The sequence below is a fragment of the Vigna unguiculata genome, chromosome 9, assembly GCF_037176805.1.
Source record: "Vigna unguiculata cultivar grain cowpea cultivar isolate G323 ecotype 2 chromosome 9, ASM3717680v1, whole genome shotgun sequence".
Lineage (NCBI taxonomy): Eukaryota > Viridiplantae > Streptophyta > Magnoliopsida > Fabales > Fabaceae > Vigna > Vigna unguiculata.
In genome coordinates, this window is record NC_140800.1 from 36,615,924 (window position 1) to 36,640,199 (window position 24,276).

General features: G+C 32.4%; 3 protein-coding genes across 13 annotated transcripts; all 3 read right to left on the reverse strand.

The window, feature by feature from the left end:
* Positions 1-511: 511 nt before the first annotated feature.
* LEW1 (Undecaprenyl pyrophosphate synthetase family protein) lies at positions 512-9,542 on the reverse strand. 6 transcript variants are annotated; one of them, XM_028048578.2, is made up of 8 exons: positions 9,394-9,542; positions 4,634-4,686; positions 3,429-3,699; positions 3,281-3,342; positions 2,149-2,347; positions 1,974-2,070; positions 1,156-1,238; positions 512-807 (listed from the first exon to the last, which is right to left on the reverse strand). In XM_028048578.2, the coding sequence occupies exons 2-8, from the start codon at positions 4,679-4,681 to the stop codon at positions 800-802; spliced, it is 768 nt and encodes a 255-aa protein (XP_027904379.1). In that variant the 5' UTR covers positions 4,682-4,686; positions 9,394-9,542; the 3' UTR covers positions 512-799. The 6 variants fall into 6 exon arrangements, with proteins under 6 accessions (XP_027904379.1, XP_027904383.1, XP_027904384.1 ...); XM_028048582.2 differs by having other exon boundaries at positions 3,429-3,709; XM_028048583.2 differs by lacking the exon at positions 9,394-9,542 and adding an exon at positions 5,056-5,170 and having other exon boundaries at positions 3,429-3,709.
* A 1,309-nt stretch (positions 9,543-10,851) lies between these two features.
* Positions 10,852-17,009, reverse strand: LOC114163803 (Tetratricopeptide repeat (TPR)-like superfamily protein). Of its 6 annotated transcripts, XM_028048134.2 has the most exons (5): positions 14,009-17,008; positions 13,651-13,755; positions 13,477-13,552; positions 12,045-12,780; positions 10,852-11,561 (listed from the first exon to the last, which is right to left on the reverse strand). In XM_028048134.2, the coding sequence occupies exons 1-2, from the start codon at positions 16,877-16,879 to the stop codon at positions 13,714-13,716; spliced, it is 2,913 nt and encodes a 970-aa protein (XP_027903935.1). In that variant the 5' UTR covers positions 16,880-17,008; the 3' UTR covers positions 10,852-11,561; positions 12,045-12,780; positions 13,477-13,552; positions 13,651-13,713. The 6 variants fall into 6 exon arrangements, with proteins under 6 accessions (XP_027903935.1, XP_027903938.1, XP_085523037.1 ...); XM_028048137.2 differs by lacking the exon at positions 12,045-12,780 and having other exon boundaries at positions 13,625-13,755; positions 14,009-17,009; XM_085666911.1 differs by having other exon boundaries at positions 10,852-12,780; positions 13,625-13,755; positions 14,009-17,009.
* A 2,000-nt stretch (positions 17,010-19,009) lies between these two features.
* LOC114162162 (Thioredoxin superfamily protein) lies at positions 19,010-23,823 on the reverse strand. The gene is made up of 3 exons (XM_028045957.2): positions 23,523-23,823; positions 23,347-23,436; positions 19,010-19,318 (listed from the first exon to the last, which is right to left on the reverse strand). The coding sequence occupies exons 1-3, from the start codon at positions 23,763-23,765 to the stop codon at positions 19,238-19,240; spliced, it is 414 nt and encodes a 137-aa protein (XP_027901758.1). The 5' UTR covers positions 23,766-23,823; the 3' UTR covers positions 19,010-19,237.
* Between the last annotated feature and the right edge of the window lie 453 nt (positions 23,824-24,276).

A 24,276-nucleotide genomic window follows, 5' to 3' on the forward strand; every position in this document is an offset into this window, starting at 1 on the left:
TAGTATCCTATTATTTGAAATAATATACCAAAATTATATGTTAAATCTCTTTTATAATGTTTACATATATACATAGTAGTATAGTTTTATCATCATGTTTTGAATTTCTGAACCAAAGGGTGCATTCATTTTGGAAAAGTGTTTTGTAGTAAATGCTGGAATGATACTATATCTGTATATATCATGCATGTTTCCTGTTTTAGAGTTAATTTAGTTTTACTTATCAAATATTAGTGTGCTCTATACTTATGGGGCTCTTTCAGAAAACAAAAGAAGATTTTTTCTATAATAACCAAAATAAAAAATTTGCTAATTTTATTGGAAGTAAAAATATATTAAACCATTATCTTCGATTTCTATTTTTATCTTATAAAACACATAACTTAATAGTTTATATTGATTTGTAATTAATTATATCATAATTTCTTATTTATATTTAAAACATTATACATCAGTCAAAATATAAACTTAATCACTACACGTTCTATATGCAGTTAAACTAAGATCATGCTTAGACAAAATTGTATATAACTTATCAAACGCACTGCGTGTCTAATGAACAAAATTATCCACTTCACTTTGATGTACCTGTGAGGAATTATCCACTATTATAGTATCCGTGGTGGCATCAAATTAAATCACACCTTAGTTTGCTCAGACCTTTTTTTACTCGCCATGACTTGCAATGGTATCTCTCCGGCAGCATGAGAAAGCACTTTTCCCACAAAGATGTCATAGATAGCTACTTTTCTAATCTTCAAGCCAACGCTTTGAGGTGCTTGTTGAGTTAACTCCTTCTCTACTTACCTGTTACAATCCCAGAAAAAAAAAAAAAAAAAAAAAAAAAAAAAAAACTGAATGACGACATGAAAACAATATTTTAATGATCTATGGACAATGCATAACTTTATTTAATACTAATTCCGCTCATAGTACAAATGCAACATCATCCATAAAAGTGCGGAGATATCTTCCAATATACTGTACTATTTGTTTGTATTTATTTCTCCTTGAAAACTGGGATGCGTTTTAGGCTAATCTTTCATGATTTACAAATGGAGATCCAAACAGTAAAATGGAGTTAATGGTAAAAATAACCGCAGAACATTTACTAATTTACTGGGATCAAACAATGGTTGACAAGAGAAAACTTACCATAATTTTGGTGCACCCTCGTGAAGTTATAAATGGCTTTGATTAAGGAACCATATGTCATGAATTTCAATGATCCCATGTGTCTGTAATAAACACAAAATTCAGTCCAAAGAATCATAAAAAGAAAAAACATGTCAAAAATAAATCAGCGTGAGCATGATCCAAGTCTTGCCCAACGCCTACTATTGTCACTACTTTTAGAATTCTGTAGAATGTTTGTTTTGTACTGAGCTATTTACTACCTATTATTGAATTTTCTTTGAATACAAAATTCTTCTTATTTTCTAGAAGATTTGTACAGAAATGGAAAATAGAACTTTTCAGTCTTTCTTTATCATTGTGGTTCGCCATTTAGGTCCCTAAATATCCAAATCTTCTGAAAAAAGTTGTGTTGTACTCGAAGCCGTGGGTTCTCAATTTTTTAAATGTGTATAGCTTTCTTAAGCGATCATGAGATCACCAACTTTTAATATTAAGTTTTCACGTATAGTTGTATGGCCAGCATTCATCAAAAATTATAAACAAGTTCGCACATCACCTACGGAGCAGAGGCTATGCATGGCAAGGAACTTTAGGTTAAACTTTCAATGTTATAATGTCTCTGCAATAGAATTATGGAGTTCAGTTCGAGTTTTAAACTAATTTCATTTACGAGGACTTCTATTTCAGTTAAATCATCAGCATACTATTCCAAGTTGATAACTAATTCAGAACAGAACGGCAACGTAATATAACTACCGCTTTTTCTGTGAAAAAAATAAACATTTTATCACTGCACTGATATAATAAAAAATAATAGTTTCCTCTAAAGAACTTACACGATCTCTGTGTAGCGAAGTCTCCATGCAGGAAAACCAAGATGGGTCCTCACAGGTCCATAAACCAGTAAAAGGTCAGGCTCAGGGCCTTTGCTACCTGATCATAATGATAGGTACCTTTCTGAATAAGGCAGTCAACTCTTAAACTATTACTAGGTCTAGAAAGCAAACATACCGACAATCTGCAATGCTTCATTCAAGTGAGGTTCTAACGATATTTGGGCATCTAGTTCTCCACCCAAGGAATGCTGTTTCAAGTTCTCCACAAAAACCAAGTTAGCTGCTTTCGCCACTGCCTCCTTCCCGTCCACATAAGAAAGAAACTCTAGAGTCATGTGATCATGAGCATGGTGTGTAACAACTTGACTAACTTCCTGCACTGAGTTAATGCTAGATCAGATCAAACAAGTGACGTAGCAGCAAACGTTACTATTCATCCTTGACAGCAATAGCAGCTGAATGAGCCATTTATAATCCATATTTTATACTAATGCATTTTTTGGAATTTTTGGAGGCAGAGGGAAAATACAAAGAAAACATATGATAAGAATGATCATCTTTCCCTTCTTTTGCTTAGATGAGTGAGGAAAGGAAGAAAATATAAATTTTATTATTATTACTGGAAGAAGAAAAAGAAAAAGAAGGTTCATGTACATAGTCTGTTTTCTCCTTTCTCACTTCGTCTTTGGAGAAAATATTCTAGCGGGTTCAAAGGTACTATTTCATGCCTACTTCTGTCACTCCTATTCTTAAACTACCATCAAAGGACCTAAAATAAATAATAACTGTCTGGGTTCATTTCCTTCCCTTTGCTTTTGTCTCCATTAATTTTCACCATGTCATGAATGTGCATTAAGTAAAGACTCAATTAGAAAGCCACTTAAAATACATACACAGAATCGTGTCTTTCATCTTCTTATAAATAGTTTTTAGACAATGCACCAAAAATAATCAAATACTGCAAGTAAGCCCCATCATCTATGAACATTTTAAGCCAAAGACAACGGAAATGAGATCAGATGTACCCAACAAATTTCATGTGTAAAACCAATTTAATCTAGGACGCATGATCTACCAGAATCTGAAAAAAGGTTTGGTTACATGTCCTTCCCCGTTACCTAATTGAATAGTAGAAAGAAGTCGAAGAATCAAACAAAATTAAATGAGGAAAGGGTGGGATCCAAATTGATTAACATGGGAAAAATATAAGACAAACCAGTCACATGCAGGTTAAAATCATAACCCGGAGTCAAACTTTTCAATAAATTAACAAAGAATCAATCTGCAAGGAAACAATTATATGGTACCTGAATGGATTTTGCATTCTTCAAATTTTGAAGTATGGTTTCCTTAGACTTCTTCAATACTCCTAGAATGAAGAGTTCAGGGAAAACACTATTATATGGCCTGAGTAAAAGAAACTTTACAATCACTGGTTCTCCAAACCTTTCATACCATTCATGTCATAGAGGCACACATTCTTCACACCAATAGAGTCCAGCCACTTCAACAGTTTAACAACTTCGGAAATCTGACAAGCTTCTTCACTTTCTATGACAATGGCAAGGTACTGAACCTTTTCTGAATGAAGAGACTTGTATTTCTCTAGTACTCCAAGAGAGATGAAGTAGCTCTCCAACAAATTACCCACGACTACTATGGAATACCATGCGCTGACAATTATTTGCAGAAAGTACCATAGCAGTCCAAGCCAGAGATCTGCAATCTGTAGAAGCCTTAAAACCCACAATGAATGGACTTAAATTTTAGGTTGAATGGAAAAGGATATGCTCAGTTGCATTGACTAACCATTTACGTTAAATATCATTGTGTTCAACAATACATAGATCAAAGATGCGCAACAACATGTATTTAGATTGGAATCTTTCTACACTAGCGTGCGTGGACTCTGTTAACAGAATCGACTTATGTTGGAAAATATAATAAGCATAACTTGTTTATCTTATAGAATAAGTAATTTATTGATTTAATATTACCAGTTTTGTAGACACCTTTAGATGTAGATTACCAGTTTCTTACGGTCTACACATCTGTTGATTCAGGATCTAGATAGTTGTCATTTTTCTCTTGTATTGATCTATTTTTTATTCAGTGCTTGGATTACTGCGCTTGGAGATGTGTCTATGACAGCATGATATTTGGTATTCAGTAGTTTTTCTCTTGTATTGGTCAATCTCTACAGGAGTTAAAGATGTGTCTATGACAGCATGATATTTGAAAGAAATAAAGTGATTGAAATTCAAAGAATTAACTGAAACATCACAGGGTCTCTAAACAACTTTTAACTATAGAATTCAAGTTAATAACAATAACTGGTTATTAAATTGAATGAATATTTTGTTTCTACTAAAAAACATTAACATGACATAGATATCTCACAGAATATTATTAAGTATTCTTGCTATTGCAACTACAGCAGAAAAAAGCTTTTCAAAATTAAAATTAGTATTCCTATATGCCTAAAAAAAGATTGAACAATTTAGCTATTTTAGTAATTAAGAAAAATTGAACACCTAACTTTGATTATATACGAATTTAATAGCGGGTGCAAGAAAAATATTTCTTTGAAACATAGTGTGCAGAGAGTTGCAGTACTGATGGAAGATTGGGCTGAAGGATATGAAGTCGTGAAGACTTACAGTAACAATACACCGAGAAAACTTGTGAGCTCCATGTCTAAAATCCATGGATCCTAAAAGTACGAAAAACATCAATTAGATCAATTTCAAAAGGAGAAAGAGGGCAATCAAAGAAGCGAGCATGTAAACATATACACGAGTAATAGTTAAACTGGAAATAATAATTAATAATTGCTGCAATCAATATGAGAAACGGAAGAAGATGAATCCATAAAGAACGAAACCAAAACACGAAGGCAGCAAGCAATAGACTAACTCAGACGTGAATGCATAATTGCAACGAAAAACATACAAAAAGAGGAAGAAGAAGAAGAAGAAGAAGAGGCAGACGCAAGCTAAAACCAGGTTACGATTCAGCAAACACCAAACAGAATAGGGAAAATCACATGACTAAAGAGCGGAAGGAGGAAACGGAGTGGCACCTGAAAGAGAAACCCAACGAAATAAAATCGTTTAATTTGCGGCGCCAAGCGAATAACAATAGAGCAGAAAGTGACGATGAAGATTATTTAAATTATTGTACTTAAGCAGCGTGCGCAGATCAAATTATTTTCATTGGTTGAGGAAAAAAAGTAAAGTATTATTTGACGCAGAAAATAAATTATTGTTCACTATTATAATATTTAAATTATAGACTTATTTTAATAATTATTTTTTTATGCTTATCTTTGTTTATTTCATTTATTTTATTATAATCTTTTATTTATCTTTTGCATCTTTCAAAATCAACAATAGTGAGAGAAAAAAATTGTTTTACTGACTTCACGATACTTTTTAATTAATTTTTCAATTCTTTCATATTTGATCTATTTCATTGACTATAAAATTTCTGTTGATTTATTTTTTCGTACTTATTTGATTCGAAATGTCATGAATAAACACGAGTGCTATTTTCTCTGGTAAAATACATATTATTATTTAGAAATACATTTAATATGCTTTTATCAATGTTAAGTTTTCATTTATAAGGAAAATTGTACCAATCATTTTTCGGGTTGTCTTAAAATGATATTTACACATTTTTTTTAGTTTGTAAAATATTTTCACGTCTCTTGAAACAATATTAACAGGATTAAATTATGTGTTTTTTTAGAAATATTAATTTGGTCTTTTCTTTATCTATTTCAATTTAGTTTTTAGTTTGAAAATTTTGATGTAAGTTCTTTATCTGAATTAGTACTAATAATATTAAAGAGATATTACATGTTAATTTGATTTTTCTTTTACATTTTTTAAATTATTTTTAAAATATGAAAAAAATTGTTACGTGTCAAAATTGACATCATGTCATATAAAAATGGTAATGTGACATCATGGTGACAGTACAACATGTCATACCAAGTGTTATAATCTATCTCAAGTTTGTTTCTGTAATTTTATTGTTTCAATTAAGTTATAATACTTTTACAATGGTGCAATCTCATTCTTCTCCAAGTTAAAATAAAATTTAATTTTTACATAACTACTATACGAATAATTTTATTTAAATTGATATTTTTATTAAATATTTTAATATGATTAAATCTATTTAACTTATATTTCACATTGAAACTTATTTAAAATTTGTTTTAAAATTTTAAATTTATTTGTTTTAAATTGTTATAAAATTAATATAAAATTTTATGTTTGAATTTATATAATTATTATTTTTAAACAAACTCAAACATCTATATAAAAATTATTAAATTTTTAACATCTAAAAATACACAATTATTTGAACTATAAATATAGATAAAAAACAATATTTAAGTACAATATAATAGAATATCAATGCAAATAAAGCTTAATGTAAAATATAAGTTGAAAATGTTGATAAGTTTATTTTATGAGATGCAATTGATAAACAAAAATATAAATTTGGTTAAACTTAATATTGTTAAAAATATTTAATAAAAAAAATTATATCATTTATAAAAAAATTAAATTTAGTTTCAATTTGGAAAGAGACTGAATTGCTCAATTTTTTCAAAAGCTAGAATTAAAGTGAGACAAAATAAAAATATAGAGACATCTAGAGTGACAACACTAACATGTGACCATTATTACTGTCATGTGACACAACATTAACTTTGACATATGAAAAAATTTTAATTTAAAAAAAATAAAAAGAAAAAAGTTTTAAAAAAATCGTGAACTAACACGTGACACTTTTCTAACATTGGTAGTAATATAGAACTTCATTGCATCAAATTTTCTAAATAAAAACCAAAATGAGACTAATAAAAAAAAAAGATCAAATTGATATTTTCCATAAAAAATAGAGATCAAATACATAATTTAACCATTAAAGACTAGTCATTTAAATTTTCAATTTTATTCATTTATACACAGTCCAAGTGTCTCAAAAATGAAATAAAAAAATAAAATAAAATCATAGTGACCAAAACAATAAAATAAACATTAAGCACGTAAGTAGAACTGACAAAATGGATTAGAACCCGCAAGCCAATTCAGCCCACCACAAATTCGAGCAGGTTGAGTTAAAAATTTTTTACAAAATTCAGTACGAGTTAATTTTTAACCCAACTCACCTAGAATCCGACTTACTCGGGTTGAATCAGTGGTAAGCCGGGTTGGTGAACCAACCCGCAAATAAAGGGTCACACAAGTGTTTTTTATTATATTGAACTTTGCATTTGAGTCGATTTAAGTTATTTTTTTTAGCCAATACATTGATAATTTGTATTTTTGTAATTTTGATTTGTATTTGAAGTTTAACATCCTTTTGGATTGTATTTGGATTCTATTGAAGTTTATTTAAATATTAATCATAATTATAATTTAGTTGTTTTTAGACGGGAGAAAAAAATTGTATTTTTTTTAATTAAGTGAGTGAATGAACTAACCCATTTAGTCCACCAACCTGTAATGGGTTGGATCGAGTTTGAATTTTTTTTGATTCACTAATAAGTGAATCGGGTCAGGTTGGATCACTAAGTGGCCAACCAATGATGGGCCAAACCGAGTCAGGTTATCCGTTTTGACCGTTCTACAAATAAGTACTCTATTAGTAATCGAAAGTTGTTATAAAATAAAACTAATAACAGAGAAGAAGAAAGGAATAGAGAATATTTTTTCAGTGTGCTTTTATGTGCATCATTACCGAGAGAGAGAGAGAGAAAATTCTTATTTATAGATAAAAAAACAACCCAAATGATATATCTCAATAATTACAATAATTAATACAAACCATTTAAATAACATAAAATGTTAACAACTCAAATAGACATCCATTACTTTTATACCAAAAGTAAATTTTATTAAGAATTCAAAGGCCCGTGGTCATACGATTGTAAAAAATGATGTCGTGAATTTGTCTCATTTATCACATGATTCATTACTACAATTTCCATCCATCTACATATGACATAATTAAATTTGATAAACTCTTTCATCAATAAAAAATATATTTTATAATGTATGTTAAACCTCAAGTCGCATTAAAAAAAATCTTAATTTTCCTCCTAATGTAGTGGTTCAACCAAGTATTAATCTAAGAAATCTAACTCAAGTAGACATTTGTGTGGCTTTAACCATGAATGAAATGCGTGAGTTGGGAGAATATTAAAACAAATAAATGCAAATGAATATTGAAACTACAAATGCAAATGAAATATGAAGAAAAGTACAGAAAACTGGACTAAAAAAATGAACAAAAAGGTATGGCAGTGAATGAACTAAAGAAACAAAGGCAAGAGTGGATTGCAAGTAAAAATGGATTAAAAGGATGAAATTCATGTAATTAAACCAAAAGAAGGACTAAACAATGAATTGAAATAAGTTACAGCACTGAAAACAATGAATTATAGCGCAAAACAGTGAGAAACGAAAATGTTTGATGAAATGTCTATGTGAAAATACATATGCTGAAAGGTGTTCTATGAAATGCTCAAGGGAACCACACTAATGAAACAGGCTATAGTGACTGGAACGAAATTATATCAAAGGAAAAATGTAAAAACTAAATCTAAAACTAGAAAATAAACTAAAACGGCAGAATCAAACCAAAGGGACAAAACCAAAATGCAAACTAGTGCTAAAGCAGTGGAAAGCATATGCAACCGGAAAATGAACTAAGCATTATGAGATGGAAATGTGAAACTGAGTTAAAATGATTGAAACTCAATTGAAACAGCAGTACACAATTTGAAATGAGAAATCAAACATGAAAATGGGTACAATACTGAATTAAGCAAACAAAAATAAGGAACTCGATGTAAAGCCAGCACTGAACCATAAAAACAATAATTATGAACTAAGCTAGACTTAGTCAGATGATCAAAATCAAAATTAAGCAACATGAATTGAAACTGAACAGAATTAGAAATGCTGAATAGTCTAGAAATATGTGAATAGAAATCTGGAACAGAGAACTAAACGTAAGAACAAATGCAGAACCATAATTCTAAATTGGGGAAAAACAGTTAAAACTGAAAAACCTAACTACTAAATCTGGAATAAACTGAATTTACATGTAATTTTTGAATCAAATGCACATGTTATCATTCGGTCCATGCTGAGTGTGCTGGTTATCACACTCGCAAGTTAACTACGAGTTTCCTTTTTTACTCGTAGCTTTCGAATTAACTCCGAAAAAAACTCATTTTTAGTGTGAACTCGGTAGACTAAGGAATAAAATCGATGAACTCGTTCAAACTCGCAAGTTTGGTACAGAGTTGACAAGTTCGAAGAGAAGTTTTTCAAACCCAAAAACGGCAGTCACCATAGTCGTTTGATGTGAGTAACTGAAGAAAACTCACCTAGTATAGGGTTTTACTTCTGCATCCGCTTGTGTTCGTTCTTGGCCTCCTTGCCGCTCGTTTGCGTCTCCGTTATTGTGCTGCGGTATTTAGGAGAGGAAGTTGCACCGACTAGGAGGAAGAGAATTTTATTGTGGTGCTGTATTGCAGCCTTTTAAGAAAGGAAGGTAATATAATATATATTATATTATGTATAATCGATTCTTTTAATGGAATTTTGTATAGAAAAAATAAGGATTTTAATTAAGAATTATTTTTAATTATTTAATAACTATATAATATGTTTTTTAATTTTGTAATTGAAAATTAAAATTAGGGATTAATTAAGTATGTTTGATAATTGATCAAATTCAATTAACAGTATTTCAATTACATTCTCGTCTATTATGCTTTATTATTTTATCGTAATATTTGAATTAAAAAAGAAATTCATTGAAAGTAAACTCGTCACCTATGATGCATCGATACTTCAAATTACGATATTCTTATCAATGAAGTATCTAATTCATAAAGTCGTAGTATACTACAATAAAATCTTTAAATAGTGACCAATTTTAGTGAAAAAAATTATAAGTTACTATATAATGACCAAATTGACAACTAAAATAGTTCCAAAAAATTATAATTAGTCTCTAAATTGATAATTAAAATAGTTTCAATTATGAATTGATTTTTAAATTGGTCACTAACTTTAAGTATCAGATTTTGGCTACCAAAATAATTGGCCTTTGATTAGGAAATTTGGATTCACACATTAACACTCATATATTTATTATGTTTGTAAGAATTATTGTACAATTTTCAATTTTCATATATCATGTATCTATTAGTATCGTATCTTATTATTTTTTGAAAATAAAGGTATCAAAGTATCAGATACGTATCGTATCCGATACACGTATCGTATATGTGCATCATAGCTAGTCATAGAGCTTCCACGAATTTACGTAAGTTCAGGTTACTTATCAAGTTTGACAACCTTGAACATAACTAACTATATTACCTAACTAAACTAAAGTGACTTAACTACCTCTTTAATTGCAAGATTCTGAAATGTTATTTGGTTTAGAGATTGGAAACATGATTCGTAATAAAAAAATGATTAAGAAAACAGTGTTGAGTTGAAAACAGTATTTAGAAGAACAGGAAAACTTGGAGAATCTAATTTAGTACTTCATAAACTCAATCATAATCATAGCATCTTCGATCTTCACTGCTAAGAGGTTCAAATCCGAACTTCCTAGATTATGAAAATCCTTTAGTTCAATTAGAACTCAAACGCATTCACAATTTGAGTCTAAAGAGGATGCAAGAACAAAAATGCATGAACATGATCAATGTTTACTTTTCCTAATTCAGATTCTTCCATGAAAGGTTAGAAACATTATGAAAACAGTGATGTGAGTTGAAGAACAGTGATTACAATGTAAAAAAAAAAAAAATACAGAAAATGGAGAATGGAGAAAGAAAGAAAAATCTGGAATTTTATTGATTGCAGAACTTGGAACAGCAAGACGAGGGAGAAGTTGGAACGCACCACAAGAGTGCAGCCGCTGCTCCTCAGAACTTCTAAACTACTTAGAACTATTAACAACCTACTACTACTTACTATTGTACACAATATTGTAAACAAGTTTCTGAATAGCCAGTCAAACCTTTATATAGTCTAAAATGAAAATGAAACTGGAAAATGATTAGTCAGAAATCTAATGATTGCCAAAACTGATCTAAAACTAATCCTAACTATATTTACAAATAACTCAAGTAACGGGTAAAACAGGTCAAGTGACCATTCCATCTTCAAAGCTTCAACTGCAGTTTTACTGGCTGTCTCGGGTTACTGTGAACTATTTTGTTTTGTCCAGTTAAAACTCAACTGGCTGCAGCAAGTTAACTTCTCTGATCCAACAGGTTGAAAGCTCTCAGGCATTTTCAGTTGCAGCTTCAGATTGAAATCATTCGACTGACGCATGCAGGTTTCTCTAGCTTTGTTTCAGCTTCTGAAGCAGTCAATAACAGCCAGCAAAAGGTCACTCCATCTTGGTTCAGCTGTCCAATTGATTTCCAAACAGGTTGTCACAGGTTGCAAAACTGGTCCAACAAGCTGACCAAACTTCCTTCAATCATTGCCTCCAAACTGTACTAGATTTAAGCTGCACCATAATTCACTGCACCGAACTTAAAAATCCAATTAGTCACACCTCCAATTAATTGCACAAGAGGCTGAAACAAATACTGCACTGAAAATAGAAGCTAGAATAATCACTCCCTACTTTGAAAATGAGCACAATCTGAATTTTATTCTTTCAAAAGGACTAAAATACTACAAAATTGCAAATTGAACTAAAAAGCTACTTAAACTGCTCTACCAACACATTTTCAGAAATTCTTCTATTTTTACATGAAAAATCAAAACTGAATTAAAACTAAGAATTTAGAAACAAAACATAGCCCAAAGAAAAGCAATTAGCTTATAAAAGTGTATCAAATCTGAGACTCATCAATGTAACATTCCCTAAGTCGAGCTAAACAGAAAAAGAAAAGAAATTAATCTAGGGAGACAAAGAGACATAAGATAGAATATGATGCATTCAGTAGGATACTCCTCATGTATATTTTTATACATAATGAATTACAATGGTAGTACTTACACAAGATCAGCTAATTCTCAACTAATGATAACATCATTTGCCGTAGTAGTTCTAGAAGTAAATCAATTAGCTCCTTTAAATGGTGAAAGACCCAAAAAACATATATCTGGGAGGGAATGATTAGACATTCCGAACTGAGATTGAGCACTCCCTTGTAAAGAAATCATGATGTCATTTCCTTCGCCTCAAGCTTTCAGGGAAGCTTCTGAGCATTAGAAAAATTCCGAAGTGAAGAACATCGCATCTGATCCTGTTCTGAATTGTTTTGTTTTCACTTGCTTCAATAACTTATTCGTTGAGGGGACCAAAAGGGAGGATTAGAAATCGTCATTAGTCTGCCGAAAGGAAATGAAACAATAGCAACAAACACGATGCTTTCTAATTAAGAACCCCGGTACTGTAATCTATTTACATTCACCACCAAACAAAAGAAGTTTGGTGCATGGAAACCGCCCCATTGTGAGGTCCGGAGAGATCTACATAGTGAGTGGAGACCCACCCATGACTACCAAATCAACCAACCTAAAGGCACCACGGCTTGCAAAAAGAATGTGGACTCTGACCCATGAAAGTCCCACCTATAGACACCACCATAGTCTGTAAAAAATCAGACCATTTGGCATTCCTTCTAATGGCCAGTCTCTCAAATAAATAGCATAATGAATTGGACCAAGGATATATTTCCCAAACTCCTTGCTCCTCAAAAATATCCCCTAAAAGCTGCTTAGCTCCCAAGCTACTTCATAATAAAAACCAGATGATTATTTGTCTCTGAACTTCAAAACCAGAGAATAAATATAAGAAGTGCAGATGACTTTCACTTTAAATTTACCAGTTTTAACAACTGAACCAAGAACATAACTAGTTTGACAAAGAAAACAAAAAATATTAAGTATACTTGCTAATATAATAGCACATGAATGGCTATTGTAACAAAAATAAAAAATGACTTGCTATTCCTCGGTACTCAGATTTTACATAATTCCCAATTTAGGAAATGTTAAAACAGCAAAAACTCCAAAAATTAAACCCTAAACAAATAGCAAAAAAGATTGGTCTATTCATGTGTCAGAAATGAATCTGGCATGCAAATGACTGACCACAAATAGATCCTAGAAACCACCAATGAACCTCTGTTTACAAATGATTGGAGGAAAAACCTTTTTTTATGTAGGTGAACATATCCATTCGTTGCAAAAAAGGCCAGACAGCTTATTGTATTAAAAAATCATTATATCAATCTCAGTTTATTGGTTATATAATGCAAGTATGCCACACTTGATATAATTTCTCTCTCTTCATAGAATAGTACCATATAACAAAAACATTATTGAGAAGTAATTTGCTCCAAAAGATATCAAGGATAGACATTTAACTTTTATATACCTTGGCATTTAATAGTATGTTTGATCATAGATCATCAAATCATTACCTCTGGCATGATGTAACGACATGAGGACAAAGAACGTGATTTCTTCAAAAGCCCATGTTTCCACAAAAACCCACATCTGCAGTCGAAGATGAATAATAAATGAAAGGCGTCATAAGATATTAGGGATTATGAAACAGCAACCACTTACCAGATTAACCATTTCTTGTATCCTACCTGTATTCATTTTCTTTCAGTTACATAACTCGCATTCAATCTGCAGTTCTGTACATCAGAAATTTAATCCACAACGGTTATCTCTTCATGAAGCCAGCAAATATCCTGCAATGTCAAAAGAAAATGCAGAGAAAAAAGGATCAGAATAAACATGCATAAATAATAACTTAAAGATCTAGTAGATTAACAGTGCGGTTTTGTAAGGAATGTCATGGCAAGTTTGACGAACACTTTTACCACTAAATGCATAAAGGAAGCACTTAATGTTAACATGTTTAAAATAATTCGGCAAAATGTCATGGAAAGTTTATCCTTGTGTTGCTTTGTACTTCACAAAATTAGAGCAAGTGCAACAAACCATTTGGCATATGCTGTCTGATAATTGTAGAGCTTCTTGCCACCTACCAACCCTGGTAAGGCCTTTGATGAGGTAGACAAATGTGCTAAGCTCTGGAACAACACTCTTATTTGTCATGCTTGCATAAAGCTCAAAAGCCTTATCAACCTTATTAGCAAGGGACAGACTCTCAATTAAGGAAGTATATAAATATTTGTTGGCAATTGCAAGGCTTGGAGATGATGAAATCTCCTCAAGTAGACTCAGCGCAACTTCCAATCTTCCAGCCTTGATAAAGCTATCAACCAAAATTCTGTATAAAGACTCCACTGGTGCTGATTCATTCTCATTCAGCTCATCTAAAAGCCCAATTGAGATTACAAACTCTCGATTAAAGCCCTCAATAATTTTACGGTAACTTGACAAATGCCTTGGCCAATACGTTTGTGTCATTTCATCTAGAAGTCTGTGTGCTTCATCAAGAACACCAGCAGAACAACAATGATTTATCAAGACCCTATAGGTTATAAAGTTTGGTGCACAGCCCTTTGAGCACATACGAGTATATAGCTCAAGACACTGTTCAATTTTTCCCAATTTCCCCAAGCCATCAATCATTGCAGTATAAGTTACGACATTTGGATAACAACCCACTTCTTCCATTTTAAGCATGAGCTTGTATGCTTCATCCGTCTTTCCAACTTTACAGAGGCCATCAATCATCTCTGTGTAAATAACAACATTTGGAGTGCAAGAATTTTCTAACATCTTGGATAACACTTTCAAAACAAGATCCAATCGTTTCTCTTTAAACAGACTATTAATTAAAGAACTGTAAGTGTATAAATTCGGACTATATCCACGCTCTGACATCTTTACAAACACCTCCCGTGCACTTTCAAGCTCTCCAGTCTTGCAAAACCCATCTATGAGAGCATCATACACTATTTGGTTAGGTTCACAACCATTAATAGACATGGTATCCAATAATTCACGGGCTTCTTTAACCCTGTTTGCTTTGCATAAACCATCCACCAAAGCCCCATATGTAATAATATTTGGTGTTTCACGGTCATTGTTATCTAGCTTAAAATACATGTCCATGTCAGAGCATTCCATGTCACCTTGCATTCTGGCATAGATCTGGCAAGCTTTATCAATCTGCCCAGCCTTACAATGACCATCAATTAAAGCTGTATACGTAACAACATTAGGCTTGCAACCTTCCACCAACATCATCTGAAATAGTTTATTTGCATCAAGCACCTTTCTTGCTTTCAGATATGCATGAATAAGAGCAGTGTAAGTCACTACATTCGGAATGCATCCGTCTCTCAACATTTCATCAAACCACTTCTGAGCCTGTTGAATAAGACCAGCTTTGCAAAAGCTATCAATTAAAATAGTATAAGTATAAACACTGGGAACAATGCCATTCTTTTTCATTTCTTCAAACAACAAAAAAGCCTTCTCTACCTTGGAGGCATCACAAAGAAAACCAATCACTTTAGAATATGTAGTATCATCAGGAATGAAACCCTTGCTCATCATTTCACATATAATCTTAAAGGCTTTATCAAACTTTCCAGCTCTACAAAGACACCGTGCAAAATTGCTGACATTTACCTTATTTAACACCACCCCTGAATCTAACATTTCACTGTAAGCCTTTTCAGCCAATTCCAGCAAATCTGAGTCGGGCAGCTCCTCGTTGCTGCATATACTACCAATGAATATATTATAAAGCAGATAGCTGGGCTGGCACCCACAGTTATCCATTTTCCTAAACAACTTATAGGCATAAGAGTAATCCCTGGATTTACAATAAGCATGTACAAGAGAATTAAACATCTCCCGATTAGGATAACAGCCTTCTGTCATCATCATGCTAAGAATTCTCTTACACCTGCCCAGCTGCCCTTTCCTCAAACAACCAGAAACCAAAATTCTATATGTGACAACATTGGGAATGCAGGAATTCAACCGCATTCGATCCAAGATTTGCATAGCTTCTTCAAAACGCGAAGCTTCGCACAACCCGGAAAGCATCCTATTATAAAAAACTGTGTCAGGCACAAACTCCTCCTTCTCAATCAAACTCAGCGCATCCCCACACCTCCCCGCTTTGCAGAGAGAATAGGCAAAGCAACTGAGAGTATATCCATCCATGAAAAACCCAGAGTTGGACATCTCTTTCTGAACCAAGTAAGCAGTATCTAACTTATCAGCCCGAAGAAAAACCTGAATCAAAGCATTATAAGTGGTAGGAGAAGCCTTGAACCCGAAATCCTTAAGCCTCCCCAACTCTTCCAACGCCACATTCCACATCCCATTCCTGCAACACTTTTGAATGAGAAAATTGAGCAACTTCCGAAGCAGCACCCTATCGTCATCCCTAATTTGCATCAAAAACATGTCGGACACTCTTTCATTAACGTCATTGCAACACAGTAACTCAATCAGTGTATTGTACACCACAGGAGTGTGGGTGTAACCGATTTGACGACTCGCCCACAGAAAAAACTCGACGCACAGCTCAGGGTGTTTAACGAGATTCATCACCTCAACAACCAGAGACTCGCTTAGCTTACCCCGAAATTGCCTCAAGAAATTTTGGGTTTCGGAGCCAAACCCGTTTCTGATTGCGTTGGACATGGATACGGCGTCGTTAGAGGAGTCACCGGAGTGGGTGGAGGAATTGAGCAAAGAGTTGCGGAGGAATGCGTAGTGTTGCGACAACTGGAGGGAAGAATCGTTCGAAGAAGTTTCATCGTCGGAGGGAAGAAGACCTGGGAGAGGGTGGTGTGAGGAATTGGAGCAGTGTTGTTTTGGGTGTAAAAAATGCAGAGAACGAGAGAGAAGATGGTTCAACTCTCTCTTCTTCATAATCATCAATCAAAATCAACAATACACTCACGAACCAACCAACCCTTTGTTTTAGGGTTTAAGAGAGAGAATCAAACAAGATAAAACCCTTGGAGCAACGAAAGATAACTCCATTGCATTCTCAAACAACTGATGATCATTTGAATTTTTATTTTTTTACTGTTAAAGTTACAATTTTTAATTTTGTGTTGTTATTGGATGGTTTCATCTTCTTAATCGAGAGATAAAAAGAAATTTTAAAACAACGCTTCACACGTTACATTACATGCGCACTATGATTACATATAACATGTACCTAACGTATATAAAATAATTTGATCTTAAAAACTTTAGAGATTTACATGGAAAGTCTTATTTTTTAGGGTACTTGTGATAATACTTAATACAGTTTTTAAATATGTTTTTAATCTATGAGTGTGTGTCATGATTAATTCTTTATTATTTTTTCCTCATATGGTATGATTAGTAATCATTATTTTTAGTATTTATAAAATAAGAGAATTTTAGCTTCTATTCATATAAAATATTTTTTCTTCAACATTTTGAATTACTACGTTTTGTCTTTAATATCCATTTTAAGATAAATAAATGAAGTTTATTCTACGTATAATATGATTTTAAAATGACAAATATTGATAATATATCATAGACGTGGTTGGAAATGGCCAATTAGTCACTTGTTTCACATTTGAAGTGTCACATAAATTGAACGTAGTGATTTTCAATTCTATAATAAAAAATAAACAGATTTTTTATATAGATTAAAATAAATAGAAAACACTATTTTTCAGGAATTAAAAAATAAATTTACTTTCTTTAACAATGAATTTTACAAACAAATTTTTGAATTTAAATTTTACAAAAATAAAATTACTATTTCATAAAAAAAAAAATTAATCACAATTTTTTTTTATAATGTCATTCTGACGAAGCTGAGAAAAAAAGGTTTAAGTTAGACAAATTTAATATATATCTCTATCGTATAATGATGGTGTAAATGTACATTTATAGACTTTTAAACAATTATTATCCACCTTATCATTTAAAAGTAGTAGGATAGAAGGTTTTATTAAATAAGATAAAATAAAATTAAGGTTTTTTTATCTTAAGTAGACTTGAAGTCCAATATCCAAAGTCAAATATAATCCATCTCTTGTACTTGTTCTAAGACTGACTAAGAAGTATCTCTAGACCAAAGACCAAACTTATATTTATGTTCTTGTATGGAATGATAGATTTGAGGAAGTTAAAGATTTAAGGTAAAAAATAAAAGTTACACAGTGTTTGGATAAAGAAAAAATAGTATGAGAAATGTAAGACAATAAAAAAGAATTGTGAAAGTTTACGAAGAATTTTGTTGATGTGAATGATAAAAAAATTATTTTGGTAAATGAGATTGTAAGATGATCAAATTGTCTTTGATGTAAAACTTATTATTGTTATTGTTATTATTTAGTAATATTATTAATTTTTTTATTATTAAACAATCAGGTAGTAATATAAGAAGTGAAGCATGAAAAGCAAGAAAGAGGAACAATACAGAAGCCATGCACATTCTGCAATTCAAGTGGAACATTTTAATAATCATGACGAAGACTTTTATTGTCTAAAATACAACAACGTTCTACAAGCCCCTGTGTACATATTCTGCATCTGATACCAACACATACACTGCTATTCTTACACCAGCATAATTAAATTACCTCCATTCGATATTCTGCAGTTATTTCATTTCTATATTTATTGTTCTATTTTAATGCTGTAAGACAGAATTTTTCAAGGGACGAAACGGTTGCTAACAGGTTACGTATATAAGCACAATGAAAAGTGGACCAAAAAAAGCGTTAGATGACCATGTATACCTTTATACAATCAGTCTCAAACTATCGTTGTAGTGATTTTTAAGTAGTTATTGTAATAATAAACAATACTTACACACAATGCTATGATTAAATGACAGAAAATATATATAGTCTATTTTTAAAATATGCATACACAGCTACTGCAACTATATACGCATGCAGGAAAACATGCACTCTTCCATGATTAGGATTAGACGCAGGAATAATAAGTGAACAGAACTTCAAACCCTAAGAAAGATCATTGTTATATAGTGTTTCAGAGACGTAGGAAAAATAAATTAAACTTTCCTCTAATTTTTAATATGTACGGAACTTTTTCGGTGTCAGTGAATATATGTTTGTGCAACTTCCCACATCAGAAGCGGCTTTATGTATTTGATTTATTCATACACGATACTTCACAGAAAACTTAAAAGAATAATGGAAAACAGCAAATATAATTTACAAAAAATGGTTTTTAAATGGTAAACGTAAGAGTTACAAAACAAAAACTGAGACACCTTTATTGTTGTTTCAGAGAAGCCGCTATCTTCTTATGGACGAGCTCCACTCCTAGACGTGGGGACAATCGCGGTAAAGCCACCTGGAAGACAGTACAAAATTTACTCAGACAGAATCATTCCATCTCTATAGTTGGAGTTGGACCATAAAATCAGAAACTAGTAGGACTAAAAAACTTTTAATGAACTGGTTTCCTTCACCAAAGATAATTGTCCTAGTTCAGTTGGGAAACATTTTAGGTTGGGCTGAACGAATGATCACCAGACATATTTTGAAAAGACAACGCAGAAATTGATGTGTGTGATGGATCTCTCTGAAAACCAAAACAGAGAGAAATCTTTCTCCATGTTGGCCCATCTAACCTAAGGCAATCAAACACGACACAACCTTACAAAGGAAATTATGGACCAAAAAAGACCTTACAACCGATTTAATCTTTATGACATGAGAATACGGGTGTCATTAATAAAATGTAACAGATTAGGTCTGCACAACTTTGATTGATCGTGTTGCGCATATTTTTGTACTGAATTCTTTAACCATAATTTTTTTTTCCATGAATTCAAAAGGTCCTAAAATCAAGTGTATCCAAATCTAAAATCAAGTGAATCAAAATGCTTTGTGTTGGAAGTCTCACGTTGACTAGAGACAAGACAATTTCATACTATATAAATGAGATGCAAATCTCATCTTACAAGTCGGTTTTGTGGAGTTGAATTAGGCTTAAAACTCACTTCTAACATGGTATCAGAGTCATTATTTAAAAAGCCTATCCTAACGAGATTTCTTGGACATTTTGTTCCACCCGCTATCGGGCCGCTAACAGACCACCCATTAATTTCTAGTCCCGTGAAATGTACATACCTCAACGTGAGGGGGTGTGTTGGAAGTCTCACATCGACTACAGATACACATCGACTACAGATAAGACAATTTCATAGTATATAAGGAGGGTGCAAACCTCACCTTGCAAGCTGATTTTGTGAGGTTGAGTTAGACTTAAAGTTCATTTTTCTTAACACTTTGAATTAGCTTTGGACATGAATAAGTTACAAGCAGTACAACACCTTGTGACTTAGAAACACCATCTTGTTCAACCCTAAGCCAATTTAAACCCGCATAAAAATCTAGAAAAAACACTTTTATGGATGATACAAAATGAATGACATAATTGGCTAGGTTTTATCCTATCAATTGCCGTGGAGGTCTACAAGGGACTTGAAAAGGACTTTGGCATGCTAGAAAATAAACTAAAAACAAGACATCTATATTTTGAAACTGGAATAAATAAAATATGTTATGGTGCTTTTATAACGGATCCTAAGCTACTCTTACCTGCATGACTCCAATGTTGAAGGCTCGGTACCATATTTGTAACTTCAAGAATAATTAACAATGAAGTACCAACATCAAGACACAACTAAAGTCTAAAATATATATATAATGTGATCAACATGAGAGAAATCCAAATGGATGATTAAGATTCTTACATATTCATCTTAAAAGAAGCTGTTAAATTCTTGAATAAATCATCTCACCAAAAAAACTTACAAAGATTCCATCATTGAAAAAAAATACAAAAAAAATATATAACTTCAAGGTTAAATTAGCATACTTCAAGGATTCCTTTGTCATCAATTGATCCAAATTTATCTTGTTCAATGTCTCATATTTTAGTTTTCTCTCGATGGTATTGTGGGAAGTTCTTGAAAGAAAACGAGAATTACTATAAACAAAATCTAAATCTTTTCCAAGCCATCTTATTTCTTTTGATAAGATGAAAGAGTACTTTGCTCTAATTTCATTCACATGAACATGGTTGTCCAAACAGTTTTAAAGACAAACTTTTAAAATATAGGTGCATGCACACCATGATTTAGTCATTAAGCTTTGCACACCTATTTGACATCTATATCCCAAAGTCAACATTAACAAAGTCTTATCTGCCTTGAGAAAAGTTTACACATTCCACATTAACATGTCTCCTTACATCCACATTAACAAAGTACCAATTGAACCATTTTGTCCTTTCAAAAATAAGTTCCATATCTTTTTATGTGAATGATTAAATAGATTTCCCTCCCATTGAGATATAGAAGTTACTCTTCAAAGAACAAAATGGTTCCGAAAGTGCTTTGTTGACTTGGAAGAGAAAACTTGTTGATGACTCTTTGAGAGATGGAGTTCAAATGGATGCAAAATTTTGGTGACAACTTCATAGTGCTCAAGCACCAATAATTCAAGAGGTTGCCACTAAACTTCATGTTGTGAAAGACATTGGATTACTCGCTCTTTCAATTATTTTATCAAAAGAAATATGACATCTCATAAAGCAAAGAATCAAGTATAGGTTCATGGAAATCTGTCTCCTTTCAATAAATTCCAACAATACCTTCAACATAATATTAAAACACGGCTCACTAAACAAGATGGTTTGAATCACTAGATGATAATGGAATTTTTTAAGTTATTAATTTTTCCCTTGATGAACCAAAGTTACAAGTTGTGTTTTCAACAAGGATGATGATTAAGAAGGAAAGGGAAAGGCTTAGATAGATTAAGATTAGCAAGTAGTTTCTTCGGACTTTTCTTTGAGGAATGTTAGCAACACCCTCCAACATTCAATCTACCATTGGTTGAAATTAATTGAAAATCATAAATTTTGGAGAGTCTCATTTCTCATTTTGGAGAGTCTCTCTCCTTATTTAAATGTGAGACTCACTAGAATTTGTAGTTTCAAATAAATTCTAGACAATTATAAAAGAGTCTTAAAACGAGTGTTGCTAACACTCTTATTTTTCTTTTCAACAATGGTATCTCTTACTACTTTGGTGAGGAATCAAAGAACTTAACATCTTGTTTTAAGATGAAAATATAAATCTTAATCATTAATTTAGATTTTTTTTTCATGCTATTCATATGTTATATATATACAAATATATACACAGATATATCACGTCTCTATGTCCTATTTGTTTAGGCTTTAGTTGAGTTCTTGTTGGTGTTATATCAAATATATTTCATATGCCTACAGTTCAGTATCTACCTGCACAATAGCCAATGGTAACACCCTAGGTACTCGGTACTATAATCACCACGTGCAATAAATTACATCTAAATCTAAATGTTAAACAAAATACAGACAAAGTATCAATGTAACAGCCGATTATCCAACAGTTAAGGTTCGAATAATGTACAAACACCAATACAGTGAAGAGGAGAAATCCGACTGGAAAGGCAAAACTGGCAAACTAAGTACTATAACAAAACCATGACATAATAGTGAAAATTAGAGGGGAAATGGGCTTAATAGGGAGCCAAGCAACGATGCTAACAAATTGGAACAACACAAATTGGAACAACGAAGACTCAGATGAAAAGTCAGAAGATCGTCAATAGTGGTCAACAATAAGCTGACTCCAAACTAGACGGCTGCATGTTATGTTGGGGAAAGCAAGGATGAATAATTGTGGTATCAAATTCAAAAACCAATTGTGGTAGGTTTGCAAATAGGGAATACAAATACTTGAAGGAGATAAAAATCTTCCAAGAGTCAAGTAATTCAGGACTTAATAAAACCAAAAAGTAGGAGTGGTTTCATAGTGTTTGTATTTAGTATTATTGGAAAAAACTGCAAGAGAAATCAGCCAGTCAAAGATGCTATTCAAATCACCAGGAAAATTCTTTGTCCTACTACTGATTGCAGGTTTGCATACAAATACAGGCATCAAACTTTAACTACTTAAAGACATCATGAACACCAAGGAATAACTAACTAGCGGGGGACACACACTTCTACAGAGAAACAGGCGTCCCTGCTAAATCACAATTCAGAGAAATTAGGCACTGCCTACCTTGTAAGTCTTCACCAATGAAAATCAGATGCAATAACCTAGGTCTTCGGGGCAGAAATTGTCCCAAAACAACCACTTTTAAGCCTAATTTTTTAAAGCAAGTCCCACCCTTTCAATTTTCATTCCCACCTAAAATTTTCTAGTTCCACCCACATCAATGCGAGTAGTAGCCCCCACTATGTTGAATTAAAGAGCTTTATAATCATCAATGAGTGCCCTAAGAATGAAGAAGAGTAGTGTGCGTAACGGAACAAACCTCTGTGCCATCGGAAAGCACCTTAGCCAACACGGGTATCTCATATTGATAGGCATTTTCCCACACGGGATTGCTGGTTATATCCCTTATCTGAGAGAACAAAAGAAAACATCAAATAAAAAACCTCGTACTCATAGTCACCCATAAAACAACCAACGTGAGAGGAAGACATATGCCTGCAAATCAACGTCGTTAAGTGAATCGGGACCGGGGAGTAAGAATGCAGCGTGAAGCTTCTCTTTAAGACCATCGCACAAACAGCAACCGGGTTTCGAGTAGAGAACGAGCTTTCTAGAAGGTTCGGCAGAAGAAGATGAAGACGAGAGAGGTCTGAATTTGAAAGCCTTTCGTCCTCTAAACAACAAAAGTGGCGATGGCCTTGCTACTGCAAACGCTCCGAAAGCACTTCCCACTACCATGCTTCTTCTCTTCCACACAACACAATACAACACTCCCAAAACTCAAATTTTCTCTCAGCTTATAAAAGCCCAATTTATTTTATTTTGGGCTTTTACTTGTAATTTCCACTTTGAAATCAATCACTTCGTTAATCCTCCTCTTAACTTGAAAGTTAAACTGTATTATTTATATTTCTTTAACATAATTTGACTTGTTGAGTTTAATTTCCGTGTGTCAATTTTTTCACAGTTAATTAATTAGAAATCATACTAGATCTAATTTTTAAAATATTTACACCATATCTGTATAAGTTATTTTGCCTTTTGATAATATTTCCTTGAACAACACAGCATGATTTTCAATTTCAAATGTGACTGGTATGCGTTTTTTGTTCTACACAAGTAGTCTATCAACCATTGTTATGCTCGGAATATGACTCTCTTCAATGCTATAATTGTTTTCAAATTGGTTCGTATGAATCTCATTGAAAGACCATGTTAAGTTTGTTAAACAATGATGTGTTCAGAGATT